Genomic DNA, 19508 nt, shown 5'->3' with positions numbered 1-19508 from the left:
TTCTTTTTAATACATGAGATTTTTAAGTCCCTGCATTATATACATGATTTTACTTTTGAATTTTTTCACAACATTGAGTGGAGAACATCCACTGAAGTGATTCTGAAATGAAGTGAAAAATACAATACATTTACTCTTAATATCAGTAGTACCAGTAACATATACGTTTTTCCAAGATTCATTTTGTAGACATAAATGTAAATAATCACTAGATACAGCATTTACGACCCTTTTTTAGTTTTTAAATTAATATTTTGAAATTGTTCAGTAACATTGGAAACAGGATTTGTTTATCATGTTCATACAAGCCATTGACTATAGGTGCTGCCGAATAGGAATTCAGTCTAATTCAGTGTACAAAACTTTTATCAATGGCTGTGCTACTTCAGCTTGTATGCTGGTGGGGAAATGAGTCTACGACTAAGATTTCCAGTTTCAAGGAGTGAATTTAATTTACTTTTGCGGAAAAGTTCCGAGAGATAATCTATGTCTATGTCACTACAGATCACAAATTCCATATGAGATTTCTAAAGTCTTTTCTTTATAAATTCAATGTTGGCTACAAATATTAATAAATATTAAGAAATATGAATGATTGTAGTTAGAAGTCTGATTTACATTATAAAAAGCAAGAAGTTACATTCCTCGACAAGATTCGAACTTTTCGATGTTTGGTTTTGTCGTCCAACACATAAGCACGGACCTATTCAATGCTTATGTTAATAACCTACAATTTAGCTGTAGCAATGTGGTGTCATAACTTGGGGTTTGTTTACTTAATGTAATTAGATTTAATTTGATGAGCTTCGCAACAATTGGACTTCCTGTTATATCTTGTTATTTAAATATTTGAGTTAGAGTTGATTTATTAACTCTTACTGTGCAAGATGACCCTTATTTCAATAATTCTATATCACGTTAAATAGTCATTGTCTACACTAAAGTATTATCATCATCCCTCATTTCTCATCTTAATGGCGACGTGACATGAGACAGTGAGTTATAGCTCTAGTTGAGGCTGGATATGGGGCTAGATCTGCTGGCCGTTTGGTCGGTGTTTCTGGAAGTACAGCCGAGAGGTGGGTTCATCATTACCAAAATTCAGAGGAGGTCGAAAATCGCCCTATTCCTGGGCGTCCTCAGATTTCTTCATTGGAAGAGGATGCTCTCTTATTCGAGGAAGTTCGACAGGACCCCTTTCGGACTGCTAACGAAATAAGAGCAACATCTAACTTTCCCGGTTCTTCACAGACTGTGATCAGCAGGTTGAGGAACCGCGGTATTAGGAGCCGGAGGGCTGCGCAAATGGAAATATTGGGGGAAGCACAAGCTGTCGACCGTCTTGCCTTCGTTACCAATCGAGTGGATTTCGATTGGAGAAATGTAATTTTCTCCGACGAAACAACCATCTCGAGTGATTATGAAAGTCCTGTCCGTGTCTATCGTGAGGATGGTCTCCCACATGATCAGCGCTATGTGCACCAACGTGAAAGATCAGGGCGCTTTAGCATATTGTCACAGTCTAGTATATACAGTCGCGAAGCTCAATACGTAGTAAATATGCAAACATTAGATTGTTGCTCACCACTAGGATCGCTAATATCGCCTCATTACAGGCTATGCAAAATAGTACCGTCACAGTCTATTGTTTCTAGCACCCTCAAAACTCAAGCTTCGTGACTGTATATAGTGGACTGTGATATCGTGTTGGGGTGGATGTCTTACGATGGACCTGGCGTTATAGAACACATCGATACATTGATGGCCGGTTTAATACGGGAACTTACGAGCACATTCTGGAAAATATATTCCTTCCTTCCGCCCCTAGAACGTTTTCCCGAAGGAACATTGCTGTCCAACAGGATAACCATCCTGTGCACTATGCCGCAAGCATTCAAAGATGGTTTCGAAGTAGACCCGAGATCGAAATCATTAATTGGCCTCCGAAGTCACCTGATTTGAATGTCATAAAAAATGTATGGGCGGAATTGAAAAAGAGAAGGATAGCCACCTATGCCCACCGACGCCCTCGAAATCGAGACGAATTGTGGGATCAAGTTGTTGAAACCTGGGAAGATCTCGCCGGGGATTAGAATTTATTCCACAATCTCGTGACATCCATGCCGTACCGATTTAGAGCTGTAATAGAAGCTGATGGCATGTGGACAAGATTTTAAGTTGACAGGTCTCTTTTTGTTTCTTGTGATTTTTGTTTGAGGAAAAATACTCTTAACTTTCAAGTAAGATTTATTTTTTTGACGAGGTTCAGCCCACTTGTAAGACCCAGAAATTGGGCATAAATTATTCATATTTTTCGACAAATTAGATAGTCTAGGAACTCTGAAGAAATTAATTACACCTCAATAAAAAAAAGTTTCACCTGGGATCGAACACGAGACGTTTCGGTTAAGCAGTGGAACCGACACGCTACTATATGAGCTACCGAGACAAGACAGTGACAACAGCAGTCTAGAATGTAGATCCCATAGCAGGCATTTGCCATTCGGTACAGAGAAGCAATGATAGCTTGTGACCCTAGCTATGTTGTGAAATCGTGGCCTTAAATGGCTGTCTTCTTCGTGATTCTTATTTTGGTCCTTGTCCTTGTTGTGGTCCTCGTAACAATTCTTGCTGTATTTCTCATGTTACGTATCATTACGTCGATATCGAGTGAACCGCACTGTAGAACTTTAACTTCCGACGACCAAGAGTCGTCTCATTCCTTTTAAGGGTAACTGTACTTCTCGAAGTCAAGATCTGAAAAAGAGGAAGTAAAGTCTTTTGAAGTAAGGCATTCTTTTTCTATTCAGTTATGACAATTTTCAATAAATTCAATAAATTCATTCATACTGTAAAAGCAGTTTTTGATTAAAATTTTATAAAAAGCTTTCTTAAATTTCTGATGTGCAGATATTTCTTTAAGATAATTTGGTAGGCTATTGTACGTAAGAAGACCAGCATGAATGAAAGTGTTTTTATATAGAGTTGTGTTAAAACTTTCAATAAAAATATTATCTTTATTTCTTGTATTGTACTGGTGTGTGTCTGAATTTGTAGGAAAGCTATGCAAATTATATTTGATAAAATTTAAGGTTTCATAAATATAAATACAGGGTAATGGCAAGATATGTAATTTTTTTAAGAATGGTCTGCAGCTGGTAGTTTGAGACACTTGAACTATGGCTCTAATAGCTCTCTTTTGTAGTTTAAAAATTTGGATTGCATTGGGTGAATTATCTCAAAAGATTATACCATACGTTAGGATAGAGTGAAAGTATGCAAAGTACAATGTGCGAGCAGATTCAATTGATGATGCTCTTATTAGTAATCACAAGGCAAAGCAAATTTTACTTAATTTCTTCCCTAGTTCCTGAAGGTGTACGGACCATTTTAAATGTTCATCTAGCCATATACCAAGAAATTTTGTGTTGTTAGAGTATTGAATTGTTTCATTTTGATACTCTATGACCGGTCACTCAGAATTATTATTTTGTGAATGATGAAATAAATGGCTATGGTTTTCGACTTATTGATTACCAGTCTGTTTCTCTCAAACCATTCCACTAGTTCATTTATTGTCTTTTCTATAAGAAAACGCATCGTATTGACATCTTTTCCTGATAAAAAGATACTGGTATCATCTGCAAAGAAAGTTGGTTCTCCATGACTGATGTATGACTTTAAATCGTTTATATATATATATATATATATATATATATATATATATATATATATATATATATATATATATATATATATATATATATATATATATATCAAAAAGAGAATTGGTCCAAGAATTGAGCCCTGTGGAACACTATACCCTATGCGCTTTTTTTTCAGACAGATAATTTATTATTTTACCATTTTCTTTACAAGTGATCTCTGTTCTTTGTTCACGGTTTTCCAGGGAGGAAGTAAACCAACTGTCTGCCAAGCCTCTAATTCCAATAGTTTTTAATTTTTCCAACAAAATAGTGTGATCCACTAGATCAAATGCTTTTGAGAGGTCTAAAAATAATCCTATTCCTATTTCTTTCTTGTCGATAGATTCATATACTCTTTTTAAAAAGTTTATAGTTGCCGTATTAGTTGATTTACCCTTACAAAATCCATGTTGGTTTTCAACAATTATACTATGTTGGGTTAAAAATGATACAAGCCTCTTATGCATAACCTTTTCTATTATCTTAGAAAAACAGAGAGTAAGGAGATTGGTCTATAATTTTGAACTTCCATCTGTTGTCCTTTTTTATATAAGGGTTTCACTTTTGCCATCTTTAAACTGTCTGGGAATTGGCCTTTTGACAGTGAAAGATTTACTATGAAAGTTACAGGAATAACTATATTTAGAAAACATTTCTGATAATAAAATCTGGAATCCCATCGATGCCAGCTGATCTTTTATTCCCAAATTGTTTAATAATTTCCGTAATTTCTGTTTCATTAGTAGGATTTAGGAATATGCTATTACAATTATCCTTGAGTTTTGTTATATTATTGTTTTTAATCTGTGTACTGTTACTCAGTGTAGTTTCTGCGATACCTACATACTTGTCAGGACTGAAGTAGATCAAAGGAGGCCCAACAGTTCTAACAAGAAACAGGTTTTTCATGATGCTAACTAGGAGTGATGATTTCAGTGGATAGACAAAGAAGATGAGTTTGGACGAGCCTTGGTGGTGCGAAATTCGAATATTTCTCGGTTCAGTGATCAAAAATATAACAAAAAGGTGCCAGAAAATATATATATACAGAGTGGAAGTGAAATAATCTTGCAGATTTTCGGAGTGAATAGCTCGTGTTCTATGTAACAAAAAAAGTGTAATACCATATTGGTGAAAAGTTGATAGTTTTCTCAGAAAATATGTTTTCCATCAAATGTTTAATACCCTCTTATTCAGTAACTATTGCGAGGTCGTGATTTTTGCCCATATCGATAGAAACACAAAACTTTGTTGAATCAATTTCTTTTGATCACCTCATTCACTGTCTTAAATGACATCAGACCCAGTATTTTATATGAAGTTCTTATAAGCACATCTCTCATTGTCATATGCTATGACCAATTTCCCAAAAGCAGGATTTCTGGCTTATTGATGTTAATTTTAGCATAATGTCGAACCCTCATATCACTTAATCGTTGTTAGAAGTTCTGTTACATGGTTCGGATTTTTCAGCAGAAAATACTGATCTTTTTCTTCTTGCTCTCGGATTTTGAAAATCGGCTGATAAGCCATGGCTAACGAGAAAGACAGGCTACGGTGTGCGACATCACATTCTTAGACATAACATGACCAAGATTGAACAATTACCAATTACCTTGGATTGCTCTGAACGTATTTCTTCTCAAAAACTAAGAAAAGCATTGCGTGAAGATTCTTTTCAACAATGCAGCAAATTGAACAGTAAAGGTTTGGGAGTTGTTTTCTATTCTCACTGGAAGAAAGGTAATTCGTGGATCTCAACCAAAAAGGGACTTTCGAGCAGTCAGTGGACGCAAGCCATTAAGATGAACTGTAATACAATACCTGTATGTACTCTCCCTGGTAGAACTCTTGACTCAACCCGTTGCAGAAGATGCGACGAGCAAGAAACGCTTCCTCACATCTTGGGTTTCTGCCATCATGGAGAAATGCTCCGAATCAACAGACATAATATGGTTCGTTCTCTCATCACATCTTCAATCCGTCAGAATGCTTCCTATGAGGTTTATGAGGAGGTTGGTTGCGTCTCTTCTGATGGCTCTACTAGACCTGTTGATATCATCATAATTGATCGGCAGAAGGATAAGGATGTCATTCTTGATCCCACAATCCGTTTCGAGATGAACGAGCAACAGCCATAAGAGGTGTGTCATGAAAAACAAGTCATATACGAGCCTCGTTGTCAGCATCTTGGAGCACAATACCACATCACACATTGGACAGTTTTTGGGTTTTTTAAATCAACTTAAACAATTTAAAATTTCTGATGCAACAATTGATGCCATAGGATCTCATGTGTTAAAATCATCCTTAGCTATAATTAGTAATCATTTGTACCCAACACACTTTTATTGTAAATGATTTCCTATGTTTTCCTATCATTTATCTTAATGTTTTCATTTTCCTTTCAAATTGTCACATGATTATTCTTTATGAATTGATTAGTAGGCCGATCTATTCGAACCCTTATTTAGGGCGGCTTTTTTAATTTAAAAAATTGCTTGCTGCATCTTTAACATAATATGAGTTTAATATAGCAATTCCTTTGTTTTTTAGAACTTTGAACATGTATTTATATTAGGCGATTGTCATGATGACCATGACTAGACCAAGATAAGCATGTGACTTAGATTTGCGCCATAGCCACACTGATAGGACAACAGTCAGCCATGCAAGTGCAAGCTAGACAAGTCCACTTATGTAAGGGAGGTTGACTCAAAATAACAAAAATGGAAGAATCCATTATAAATCTAGATAACTTTTGCAAGAGTCAATATTACTTTATTACGGAAGTAAAGAAGTTGCAAGCAGAGTGCATGCATGGTTGTGCTTATCACAAGACAAAAAGACAAGCTAATAATGAAAGTAAAAATGGTGAATCAGTAAAACCACGTGAGGAAGATAGATAAAGCAAAAAGGAATGACAATTTTATAAGTTGTAGTAACAATAAATAATAATGAATCTACGTCAACTGTAAATGTGCAAACTATAACAACTGTGATCAGTGTTGAAGAAAAGCAAAGTTACAAAGAATTTTTTAGTTATTTTGATAAATATTTTATTAACAATAAATTCGATTATATTTGTAATGTGTGGCAGATGGCCTTGGTTGTAAACTCTGCAAGCCACACCAATGTATTTGCGGAGGAATTGCTGATATTTACGTCCATCATGCACTCAGCTGTGCGAGGAGCAAGGGTCGCATTCCCAGACATACATCACTCAATGATATCATTAAAAGATCTCTGACTTCTTGTGGCATCCCGGCTCTTTTGGAACCACCAGGTATTAATCGTGTGGATGGTAAACGACCTGATGGTCTCACCTTAATTCCATGGTCTAGAGGAAAATCTTTAATTTGGGACTCCACTTGCGTTGACACTCTAGCTCCATCTCACTTGCCGAATACCTCCAGACGCATAGCATCTGCTGCTGAATTAGCCGTGAAAAATAAAGTCAATAAAAATGCTCATCTTTTAGATAATTATATCTTTGTCCCCTTTGCTGTGGAGACCTTCAGTCCTTGGAGTCATGACACTAAAGTTTTGGTATCTCAAATTAGCCAAATTTTGATCCCCATTACAGGTGATCGTCATTGCACTACTTATTCGCGTCAACGTTTAAGTATTGCAATTCAACGCAGAAATGCGTCAGGGCAGGGGAAGTCTGCCATCTCGTGGCGCAACAACAGTATATTCCACATTATTCCCAAACATGGGTTTCCAAGCATCCACTTGGTCTTTGCTTTTGACATTTATTATGTAGTTGCAATCTCCTGTTAAAAAAATTCAATCATACCTGTGACGAAAGAGGATAGATAAGTCGATAATGTATCTTCCCTTTCAGTCCTCTTTCCTCAAGCTGATAGAAAGTAGATGTTTGTAATAGCATTCCATCATATGTTAATATTGTCATAATCCTCCAACTAGAATATATTTATTCATGTTTTTTTTTTTCTCATTTCTGATCTATACAATTGCAGTCATCTTCTCCTGTGTTTGCAGTATACCCACATTGAGGTCTAAGAAGTCCAATTCGAGTTTACTCATTATAGAAGTAAGATATTGATATTATGTACACATTTTCGTAATAGGGTAAGCCTATACCACATTGTTTTACTATTTTTTTTAGTGACGTAGCAAAAAATATAACCCTTTTCATGTAGGCACATTACTTTTATATTATGGCAGTTATATGACCTACATGCATCCCCCAGACTGTTTGAAGGACCACATCTGCCACTGGTTAGCATGTACACATGACCTTATCGGGAGGATTGTCAGACTAGTCCACTGACCATATTCCTTCTTTACCACTTAGGAGACAATTATGCACGCCATGGCAGATCAGCATGCTGAAATGGCATTTTCTTCATTTAAGTATATTGCTGTGACTTTGTCCTCAGAGACTCGTTTGTTGAAAACAGGTTGGACTATGGGAAGGTGAGGATAGGAACTGAGTAGAAGAGAGTCACTACTCCTTGCAATCCTCATTGATTGCTGTAGAAAATTATACACAATCTGAGGAAGCTTAACAAAAAGAAAGTTTTTCAATATGTACCAGCACACTGTGGATTATCTAATAATGAAGCTGCTGATAATCTTGTTAAGAAGGGAAGTAATATCTTCCAAAACTCTATGTCAACTTTATCATTTTCAACAGTTAAATGATTAATCAACTCAAAATATCAAGATATATCATACCATTTCCACAAAATTTCAAATAATAAAAGATGGGAGTGTCTCAATGTACAATTCCTGAGTATCCAAGAAAAGTGCTGTTGCATCCTTTCGATTTTACAAAAGGCATGACTATTTGTCAAAACACTTGAACAAAACTGGCATTGTTTCTTCACCACTTTGTATATTGTGCAGTCTTCAGGAAGAAATGGATCAGAATCATCTTCAACGATGTCCAGCCCTTTCCTCTAAACCCACTGTGTGTGAAAAATATTGGAGAGCAAGAAAGTTAATGGCTTTATTGACAAGCACTCAACATTAGTTAATAACAACTACGTGAACAATTGACATTTAATGTAGCTATCATGCACGTCAAATATACAGTAGCTGTATTTATACTTTCATATTTAATTTTGATTATCTTTTGTAAGTGTTAGTGTTTTTACATGATTGCAAGATAATCTCTTCTTAACTTCGTCGTTTCTCTACTCATGGATCTTCATGACATGGCGGTGCGTTCAGTATAGTATGATCCTTATATTATCCATTATTATGTTATTCTCTTCACTATTGTCGGCAGTATTTGTTATTTCATCATTTAAAGTCTTCATTTTATTCTCCTCAACATAATTACTTTCCTGATTCCTTAAGGCTACTCCTTTGATTGTTTTACACTGCTAAAGAAAACTGGGTAATGAAAAGCACAGGAACTCCACTTCCTAACCTTTTTAAATTCATTTGGATAACATAATAAAATGGAGTAGGGTGTATAAAAACACAATGCGAATGCTGTAGTTGCTATAATCCAATCCACCAAAAATAATTGTTTTCCTCTCTTGCACACAGTGACGTATATTTTTTACCAATGTATGCAGAGGATATGCCACAACTCAAATACATATCGTATTATTGGTCCAGTAAAAATAATCGTCTTTTACAAAAGCACTTTTGCTCTTTCAATATTTCTGATGTTGTCACCATTGCTATTTTGGTCGTTGGTGACTCTACCAGAATGTCTTGCAAGTCGTGCTAAAGAAGACAATATAGCTGTCTGTGAATCCTATGCAAATTCAACATTTATATTTGATAGGTCTGTTCACTATTTCCTTTGTTATGATTGTTAGTGACAAAGTTAATGAAGAAAAGTGCCTCTTTAATGTTGTAAGTGATATGTGTGCTGTAAAGATAGTTTATAAAGATAGGCACTCACTTATTAGAATGGATTTGTTTGGCATGTTCGGATTTTTCTTTGCACTACCATGGAGCATCCCCACTTGACTGTATTGCCTCTGCCCATATAACTGGATTCCGTCCGAATTCTAGTCATAGAATTCTAAATGGATTTCCATAAGGGCAATAATGAAAATGAAGAATGTCATTACAAATATCGATTACAAGGCCTCCAATCGCGGTATTATTGAAGGTATAAATGAAATATATGACGCAATGCTTATTTTGTTAGTCCAACAGTATGAAGAGCTTAACATTTTATCAAATTGGGATCATAGCAATGTAATAAGCAAAAAGAACATAAGGGATGAGATTGGGGAAATAATGCATCAACCAGATATGTTTTTCATAGTTTATTTAAGTTATTCATTTTATTTCCAGGTTCAGTATAGAACACTACAATGGAATAATGCGCTCTAGCAGTAAATTATAACACTATTTAATAACCAATTCGGAAATTCGTACAAGTGAGTGATAATACTGTATAATAAAAATCCGAACAAATTTTTTCCAGCAAGTGCGTACTTTAATGGTGATGTTAACTCATGGTGCATTCTCATAGTCATTCGAAATGGCGTTCCCTAGCTTGACACTGAATAAAAACTGAAGTAGCATATTGTTAGGTATCGTAAAATATCTCACGGCTGACAAGAATCCACCATCTACCAATAAGTTATGGATGAAAATAGGCGATAAAATTACAATAACATATATAGGCTTACATAAGTGTTATGTCCATGGGCAGGTCTTTCACTGCAAACCCAGCATTCCCCAATCTTTCCTATTTTCTGCCTTTCTCTTGGTCGCCACATATGATTCACATATCTCAATGTCATCTATCATCTGATATCTTTTTCTGCCCCGAACTCTTCTCCCATTCACCATTCCTTCGAGTGTATTCTTCAGTAGGCAGTTTCTTCTCAGCCAGTGACCCAACCAATTCCTTTTTCTCTTTCTGATCAGTTTAAGCATCATTCTTTCTTCACTCACTCCTTCCAACACAACTTCATTTTTTATTCTGTCTGTCCACTTTATATGCTCCATTCTTCTCCATATCCACATTTCATCATAGATTAATTAAAATGACAAGGGAAACTGAAGTACCGGCTCCTTTTATCAAATTTATCACCATAAAATTAGAGTTTACAATATCTGCTAACAGCTCTTTTGTCCACCAAAAATTCCACTGGGCCTGTCAGATTTATTATTCTTGTTAGTTTGGTGAAACATTAGCTACGTACTGGTAATTTTTTTACCTCTCTGTATGCCTGTATTAGTTACTTTTATGTGCTAGGGTACCCTATACAGATAGAAAACCAATGCAAAGATGTCTCTCTTATCATTTTACTTCCCCTTGCTACACTAATGATGCTCCAGTCAACAATACCATATTGGCAATACAGTAATTTTCTCTTTTACACTAATTACATATAGCAACATGAGTTCCAATAGACAACCTGACTTGGAAAATGTGGTGGAATATGACAGCACACATTCGTTTAACACAATATGAGGAATGAGTACAAAAGTGCATTAGTCAAAAGTGTGTTTGTGTTCATTACTATATTCCATCGAGGACTTCGTTCTGTACGAAAATTCACTGAAATTATATCACAGTCTAGTATATAGCCTACAGTCACGAAGCTTGAGTCGTGAGGGTACTAGGAACAACAGACTGTGCCGTACTATTTCGCATTGTCTGTGATGAGGCAATAGTAGCGATCCTTCAGAATTAGAATTAGCCACGAAATCCCATGAAGGGCAAGGGCCTCTCCTGACTATGCAGGGTGGCTTGTCAAGCATTTCCCGGTTAGCCACTGCAGGAATGATGGTCACTTTTGTAATGCCATAGTTGAGGGGTCCATTGTTCACTAGTCACTGTTTGGGTTGCAAGTCACTTTGTGATGAGCTTCCACTGTTGTCGGTCTTTCGCTGTTCTTGACCACAGATGACCGAATTTTGATCTAAGTTCGTCTGCCCACCTTGTCGTCTGTCTTCCAGCATTGCATTTGCCAATCCTTAGGTCCCATGTCGTAAGGATGTGTGTCCACCGGTTCGCATTGAGTCGCATCATGTGTCCTGTCCATTTCTTCTTCAGCTTGTCGGCCGTCTCTGCTGCGTCTTTGAGGTGTGTTTGGCTCCTTATGTCTTCGTTACGTAGTCTGTGTCTGAGTGTGATGTTCAGCATCTTCCTCTCCATTTTTCGTTGACACTTTCTCAGCATGTCCTGCTCTCTTTCCATTAGAGACCATGTCTATGCTCCGTATAGGAGAACTGGAAGGATACAGCTGTTCATGACTTCGCTTCTTAATTTTAAATTGTATGTCTTGTCTATCAGAATGAAATGGAGGCTCCATAATCTCCATGCATTTCCGATTCTTCTTTGAATCTCGTTCTGTCGTCTATTGTGAAAGGACATTAGTTGGCCGAGGTAGATGTACTCAGTCACATAGTCTAGTTGTCTGCTTCCTATTGTGATTGGTATTTTGGAGTTGTTAGTCATGACTTTTGTTTTCTGTGGGTTTAGTTGTAGTCCTACTTCCGTGCTGAGGTTCTGTAGCTCCACTATCATTGCTTCCAGTTTTTTGGCTGAAATGGCTAGGAGTATAATGTCGTCTGCAAACCGTACATTAGAGAGCTTCTTCCCGTCAATAGTTATTCCGTCATTGATCTTTCTCTTCCTGAACACTTCTTCGAGAAGGCTGTTAATATTTTAGGGGACATAGGGTCTCCCTGTCTGACTCCTCTTTGAAGTCTGAATTCTTTTCCTTCCTTGTTCAGTCTGATTTTTGCTGTGCTGATGGCGTAAATTTTTGTTAATATTCTTATGTATTTTGTTGCCACACCATGTCGTTTCAGTGCTGTCATGATGGGTATATGTTCAACTGAGTCAAATGCCTTTGAGTACCGTAGTCAATGAAGGCTAGGTACAGGCTGAGGTTAAATTATTATCCTAGTGGTTAGCAACTATCGTCTGATTTTTGCTGTGCTGTTGGCGTAAATTTTTGTTAATATTCTTATTTATTTTGTTTCCACACCATGTCGTTTCAGTGCTGTCATGATGGGTATATGTTCAACTGAGTGAAATGCCTTGGAGTACCGTAGTCAATGAAAGCTAGGTACAGGCTGAGGTTAAATTATCCTAGTGGTTAGCAACTATCTATGGATGCATATTCCTTATGTATTGAGCTTCGTGACTGTATATACTAGAGATCATGATTATACCTTACACAAGTTTTACTGCAAAGCTTGCACACTCATCAACATCAAAGTTCGTGATGTTCTGTTCTCTTCGTCTAACACTTGTATACGACTTCTCTCTTGTGTCAGGCTTTGTTGATCATATGCCAATTCGCTTCCTTGTTATTTTCTCTATATCGAAAATAATAGTGGAGACCTGAAACAGATTATTATCTATATGTACCGTTTGAAACAAGGGATGACATGCGACTTTGAAATGTAGTGTAATGTGGACAATTTAAATAACGTATACGTATATATTTTATCCGAGTGTTTTTTAAATTTTTGGAATAAGAAAAGAGCAGCTGAAAATTGAGTAATAATTCAGTAATGACTACCAATGCTAATGAAGGTGAATTATTAATTCAATCTCCAGAAATAACTTCAACAGCTATATCATGTGTCAATAAATCATATGGCGATGTTCGTCGACGGAAACCATTACATTCATTTCCCGCATCTCTCAGGAATCCTAACCAAAGAAATATTCCTTCAACACCCAGCATCACTTTTCCCTCATTTATTATGGTGAACAATGGTAATGTAATCGTCTGAAAAATAATAACATGTAGGTTTAGTCAAATAGTATTCTTTTAAAATAAAAATGTGTATTTCTAATTACGTCTGTTTAATATTTATACACGTAAGTAATCATAACTGCAGTAGAAATTGTTAATGATTTAAATATGTGTCGTACAGTAAACTCATAACCTCTCAAGTTGCATGATACATTGTATCAATTCAACTCGCATGACCTATATTGTAGGTACCAGAAGTATACCGGTAATTGTTCATAGAAGTGTGAAATTTCAGAACACGGATTCCTTCCTTTCCCTCTTACTTCAAAATTCCAACCTTGTGCATATAAAATAAATTATTGGCACTGAAAAGTGCCTTTTCGTAAGCATGATGATGTGCATTCGACAAACGCAGACAAATCTGCCCTTTTTAGTATTTCAATATATAATTGTCGGTGAGGAATCCGTATACTGAAATTTTCCCGAAATGTGTTATCGACTCGACACTTTTCTATCTTTAAATGTAAAAGGTTAACTTTTAGAAAGATACACGTAGGCATACCTCCGTAAGTGAATGGCATTAATATTCATTCTTCATTGCTTAGGCTTACTAAGGATAAATAGAATCTCATGCTTAGCCTTCCATGTTCACGATTTTGGGCCAATTTTCGATGTCTCTCCACACCACATACGGGACTGACGTTTGATTTGCGTTTTATTATGGGTTAGATTGGTTAAATGAGGCGAGAGGCCGAGATATGTGACAAGGTTAGTGGTTTAGTTGAGGGAATATTTAAGTGACGTGAGGCCGAGGAATGTGAAAAGGTTTCAATGATTTAAGTAGACCTATGTTTTCTCTCCCGAGTGTAGTGTGGGGAGATATCGGAGTTTCACCCGATTTTATTTCATTGTCTTGTGTGTTCTTCATTCCAAGTAAAAGAGTAATTTAATTTTGTTCAGGTCCTGGTAGTGGAGTTAAAGTGTTTAAATCTTCCCTGCAATTGGCAAATCAAAATGAAGACAATACTCGCCGAGCATTTATTGTAGTAGGTGCCATATTCATCATTTCGTTACTGGCTCTGTTCTATATCTACATGAAGTTCCCGGATCTTGAACCGTAAGTACCGGCATTGAGTGCAGTACAAGTTATTAGGCCTAGTTATTCTGACCAAACTGACGGAACAGTGTCTAGAATTCCACGGCAACATTCTTAAGAACAAAGTTCTGAATGTAATAAATTACCAAACTGTGATTTTAATCTGCATACCTCACGACACTGAATGTCTTTTCTTATGCAGGGAAACAAATGTTACCCTTTCCGAGAAAGGCAAATGATCTAAATTTTCATAAGAATTAACAGAATTATCACAGACTTAAACTTCCAGAGAATTAATACAGGCACATAGAAGACTAGGCCTACTCGCAAACTACACGTTCAAAACATGATGTCGGCTGGTTGGCACAGTTGGTATAGTGCTGGCCTTCTATGCCCGAGGTTGCAGATTCGATCCTAGGCCAGGTCGATGGCATTTAAGTGTGCTTAAATGTATCAGGCTCATGTCAGTAGATTTACTGGCATGTAAAAGAACTCCTGTGGGACAAAATTCCGGCACACCAGCGATGCTGATATAACCTCGGCAGTTGCGAGCATCATTAAATAAAACATAACATAACACAACATGATTCACAAGAGTAATCTTGTAGACAAGTCTATAAATTACCGTACTGCTGTACATAAAATTTGACATTAATTCTGAAGGAATGCCTCTCCATGGATTTTAGAAGTTCTGAGCATTTATAATTATTCTATATTAAATTCTCAACATTTATATGTGTAGGCCTATATTGTTGCAAAAGGACTGTGGTTTTACATGTTTTAGATTTTTTTAAGTTATACATAGTTTTGGACAGTAGCGTAATGTTATGTTTGTTGGTAGGCAATATTTACTGCTTGGTAGCAATTGGAGTACCTTAGTTTAGGTTAGCTTAGTTTAGCCTGGGTTGGTTAGGGTACAGGTTAGTTTAGGTTGCGATAGATTAATTTGGGTTACAGTCGAAATTATGTTTTTCCGAATTTTTTTTGTATTAGCTTTCAAAAGTCGAGCATAAAATCGTCGTTTGTCAAAAGAAAAAAGTCTGACAAAGGAAAAACTTTACAGTCTGTACAAAAGAAATCAAATGATCTGGAAATGTACAAAAATTTTCCCAGACATGTTCAAACATTTTTAACAAAAGCCAGAACAGGTCACATTGTCACAGAATTGTACCTACACAGATTTCACTTTTCTGATAATCCTACTTGATCATTTTTTAAATGAATTTATTTCTTATCAGACAATCTATCAAAGGTAGAGAAGTGATCTTGCATCATATTGTAGATATGACATGCATAAATACAAACAAAAAATTTCATCACAGAATGTTGGATAGTTTTTGAGTAAGTGGGAAGTGCTTCATCATTGCACAGTGAACTGAATTTTGAAAAAAAAAAAAAAAAAAAAAAAAGTAAATATTTTTATTTAATTGTAAAAATATTTTTTCATATAGCAGAAGGACAGTGTTTTACACATACTAATTTTCATTGTTGTACAAGATACAGTATTGGAGGAAAGATATGTTGAATATTTCCAAAATTTTACTGCTGTAAGCTGTTCCTAACTCCTTAAGAGAGGAGTGTATTATGATAATAAATTATTGAAAGAATTTTAGTTTTGTTGTTTAAATATGCAGAAATTTGATCCAAACCAATTGAAGTTTTCGTTACTGCAAAGAAATTTTAAACCCTGCTGCACTGTGACAACGCTGTAAAGCTGCCTAGGCAGATGCAGCTCACGTATGTAACGAATGGGTGAGACGAGACTGATTACTACTTTAAAAATCAAAGTGGGAGGTAATTATTTTTAACTGGCTGAAGAAAATGCTCGTAGTACGACAAAAAAGATTTTTTAAATCATTAATTATATTTGTATAAGTGTAAAATAAGCTTTTCTTATTGGCTGTTTTCACCGAATATGTAATTAAAATTAAGTCGAAAGGTTTGAAAATAAAATGGTTTGTACATCAGCATTATAAACAGTCTTTATCATTAGTGAAAATCGTGCTTAATATACCACATTATCATACTAGTGCCGTAAAATATTACCATGGCAACTAAAACGTGTCCACGCCTGTGGAGTAACGGTTAGCACGTCTAGCCGCGAAACCAGGTGGCCCAGGTTCGATTTCCGGTTGGGACAAGTTACCTGATTGAGGTTTTTTCCGGGGTTTTCCCTCAATCCAATATGAGCAAATGCTGGGTAACTTACGGTGTTGGACCCCGGACTCATTTCACCGGCATTATCACCTTCGTCTCATTCAGACACTAAATAACCAAAGCTGTTGATAAAGCGTCGTAAAATAACCTACTAAAAAAAAAACTAAAACGTCATGAGTTCTATTAATAAGGCATCATAACTTGTATCATAAAGTTCACATTATGAAACGATTTGCTAGTGCTATAATATTTAATACATCAAATTTGTCATAGTAACCTCTTTCTTCAAGGACCAGGATTTCAAGCTACACATCATTACAAATCTGATGTTATTTCTTTATTATTATTCTTTTATAATACCACAGTCTGGTATATACAGTCACGAAACTCAATACTTACTAAATATGCATCCATAGATAGTTGCTAACCACCAGGATCGTTACTATCGCCTCATCACAGACCCTTTCCCTAGCAGACGATAAAATGTATTGTACTTTCAATATCGTGTTCTTTAAAAAAAATAATACCTTCCTTCCACTATTGAAATATGAAATACGTAAGGTTTATATATTATTTTCATAAAGTGTATATTATATTTTATGAACTCACCTTCCCAGATCTTTCGGAAGGATAACTCTGACCTCTTTTTCTTACAATTTATAGTGCTACAAACTTCTCCTTGTCCCATATTATTATTAAAATTATTGTATTTTAGTCATTTACAATTATTACAACCTATAACGAACATTTCACAGTTTACATAACTTTTCACAACAATGCGAAATATGGCACAGTCAATGCCTTTTCGATCTAGACCAGACCGTAATGTATGTTCGGGTTTTCTATTTTAGTATATGGAGCTCAGTGAAATATTATATTATAACTTTATTGCGTATCATTGCTAAGTTTTATTTAGTGTAATGTATCCATAAATTCCGTTTACTTTTTGCATAATATGTTGCGGAAATAATTACAAAACTGTGTTATTTTAATGTGAAGTCTAAGAAGAGAATTTTACATGTTAACATAATCTGTTCGCATCAACATTTTAAGTTTAGAATTGAAGCTATTTTGAGGTTTAATAAGAAAGAATTTTTATTATGATTTTAATTTAGCACATCTACCTTCCTTAATGTTAGACAGAAAATTTACCAAACCACTCCTGTGAAATTAGTATATGTACGATTGTGTTACTTCGTGTCTTAGGTAGTAGATAAATACAATAATTCAGTACTCAATTGTAGTATTAAAATACAGACAAATTGAATGTTCGGCGTATCCTACATGACATTATGTTTAATTATAATGTATAATTGCGAATATAGGAATATAAGTTGAATACAGTAAACATAACCTATAATTTCAACATATCTAAATATCCGTGCGGTGCAACTGAAAATGATTGAATCGTGCATAAATTAATGTACAAGAATTTCGCAATATTTAATCGAAATAAAGGCAGGTATTACACTACGAACAATGTAATTTCCACACCATAAATAATATTACACCTTAACTCGCAAGTGAATTAGGCTATGTCTGAAGTGTCTCATAATCATTGTTTTAAATGTTATTAATGCAATTACACTACATTTTAGAGAAATATATGTTACTCTTTGTGCATTCCAACTAATTTATATGGTTGAAACGCTGCCCTTTGTAATCGGGTTAAGTGAATCACATAGTCTGCTTTCTGGCATGTGTTAGATCACGATGTCAGTGGCACAGTCTGTTGTTCCTAGTATCACAGTGCTCCAAACGGCTAGCAACTATCGCGAGAAATGCAAAAAAACATCCCAAGCTTCGTGACTGTATATATTAGACTATGATAATACTGTCATACAAAAAATAGCATATGAAACTCGTTTATAATAGTATACAATTATTACATTCGTAAAAGGTATGAAACTCACTAGTTTGTTTCATAATATTACTGTTTTAATTTTGTTTGTTACTTCAACGTGAAATAAATGTATCGTATTTTTATTTTTTCCTTTAGAGTTTTAAATGTTTTAAAATTTTGTTTTTATAACGTGAAATATGCATCATTACTGTTCATGATCTCTAGAATATTCAATTGATATGGAAATGTAGAAATATTCCCTTATGTTATCCATTTAGTTTGAAAGAAATGTGTCTTATTGCCTGTGTTTTGTCAACATTTAATTAAAATTAGGTTATAGAGTTTATTTTAAATTGTTCAAGATTTTGTTTAACTTGAAACATGCAGTGTTCATTCTTCATTATCTAACACAGTTTAAACATAAAACTTAAACGGTATATCATCTGTATTTTTTCTTATGAGTTTAAATGCAATGTACATGACATGATGGCATTGACCTTCAACAACCCAGGTGGAGGGATTTGTTAAGAGCAACACAACTCCCAGCTGCTGCTTATAGGGCGCAGCATTGCAAGTTCTCATAATTCATGTATTTTAAAATGCACGTTTTTCTGAAAAACTATTCAAAATATAACGAAATGATATTTGACTTTTTTGTTGCTCTTTATTCAAGAAATAACCCACCAGAATTATTGACATTACATATATATATATATATATATATATATATATGTTGCTTATTTGACCAAAAAAAATTAATGAATTTTTTTATACAGGTACCTGGTCATAATGTTTAACCTTGTGAGAAAGTTTTTTTTCTCTTATTTTTCGCTTATATTTAAGAGGATGCTACCAGGCAATGAAATTTTATATTTTAAAAACGCATGAACGCAATTATATATGTAATGTTATTTATAAGTGTTTACTACAAAATGGAACATTATACACAACTAAATATAGTGAACTAACAATATTCTATAGGATTTTTAGAAGAGTGTCTCTATGGCAATTACTAGGCCAACATAATATATTTTTTT

The 19508-nt window shown here is 35.1% G+C and overlaps 1 protein-coding gene across 5 annotated transcripts in view; it reads left to right on the top strand.

Annotated features, from left to right (window-relative positions):
- stas (Transmembrane protein stas) overlaps window positions 1-19508 on the top strand; it is a 58385-nt gene that overhangs the window by 14903 nt on the left and 23974 nt on the right. For 2 of the 5 annotated variants that reach the window (XM_069828679.1, XM_069828680.1), the window contains one exon: window positions 14336-14492. In XM_069828679.1, the coding sequence (XP_069684780.1) occupies window positions 14336-14492 (157 nt within the window). Of the gene's footprint in view, window positions 1-12985; window positions 13210-13242; window positions 13426-14335; window positions 14493-19508 lie in introns of those variants that run through there. The other 3 variants (XM_069828681.1, XM_069828682.1, XM_069828683.1) reach the window with 3 other exon arrangements.

Source organism: Periplaneta americana, chromosome 6, assembly GCF_040183065.1.
Source record: "Periplaneta americana isolate PAMFEO1 chromosome 6, P.americana_PAMFEO1_priV1, whole genome shotgun sequence".
Taxonomy (NCBI): domain Eukaryota; kingdom Metazoa; phylum Arthropoda; class Insecta; order Blattodea; family Blattidae; genus Periplaneta; species Periplaneta americana.
This window is presented reverse-complemented; position numbering and strand designations above follow the sequence as displayed.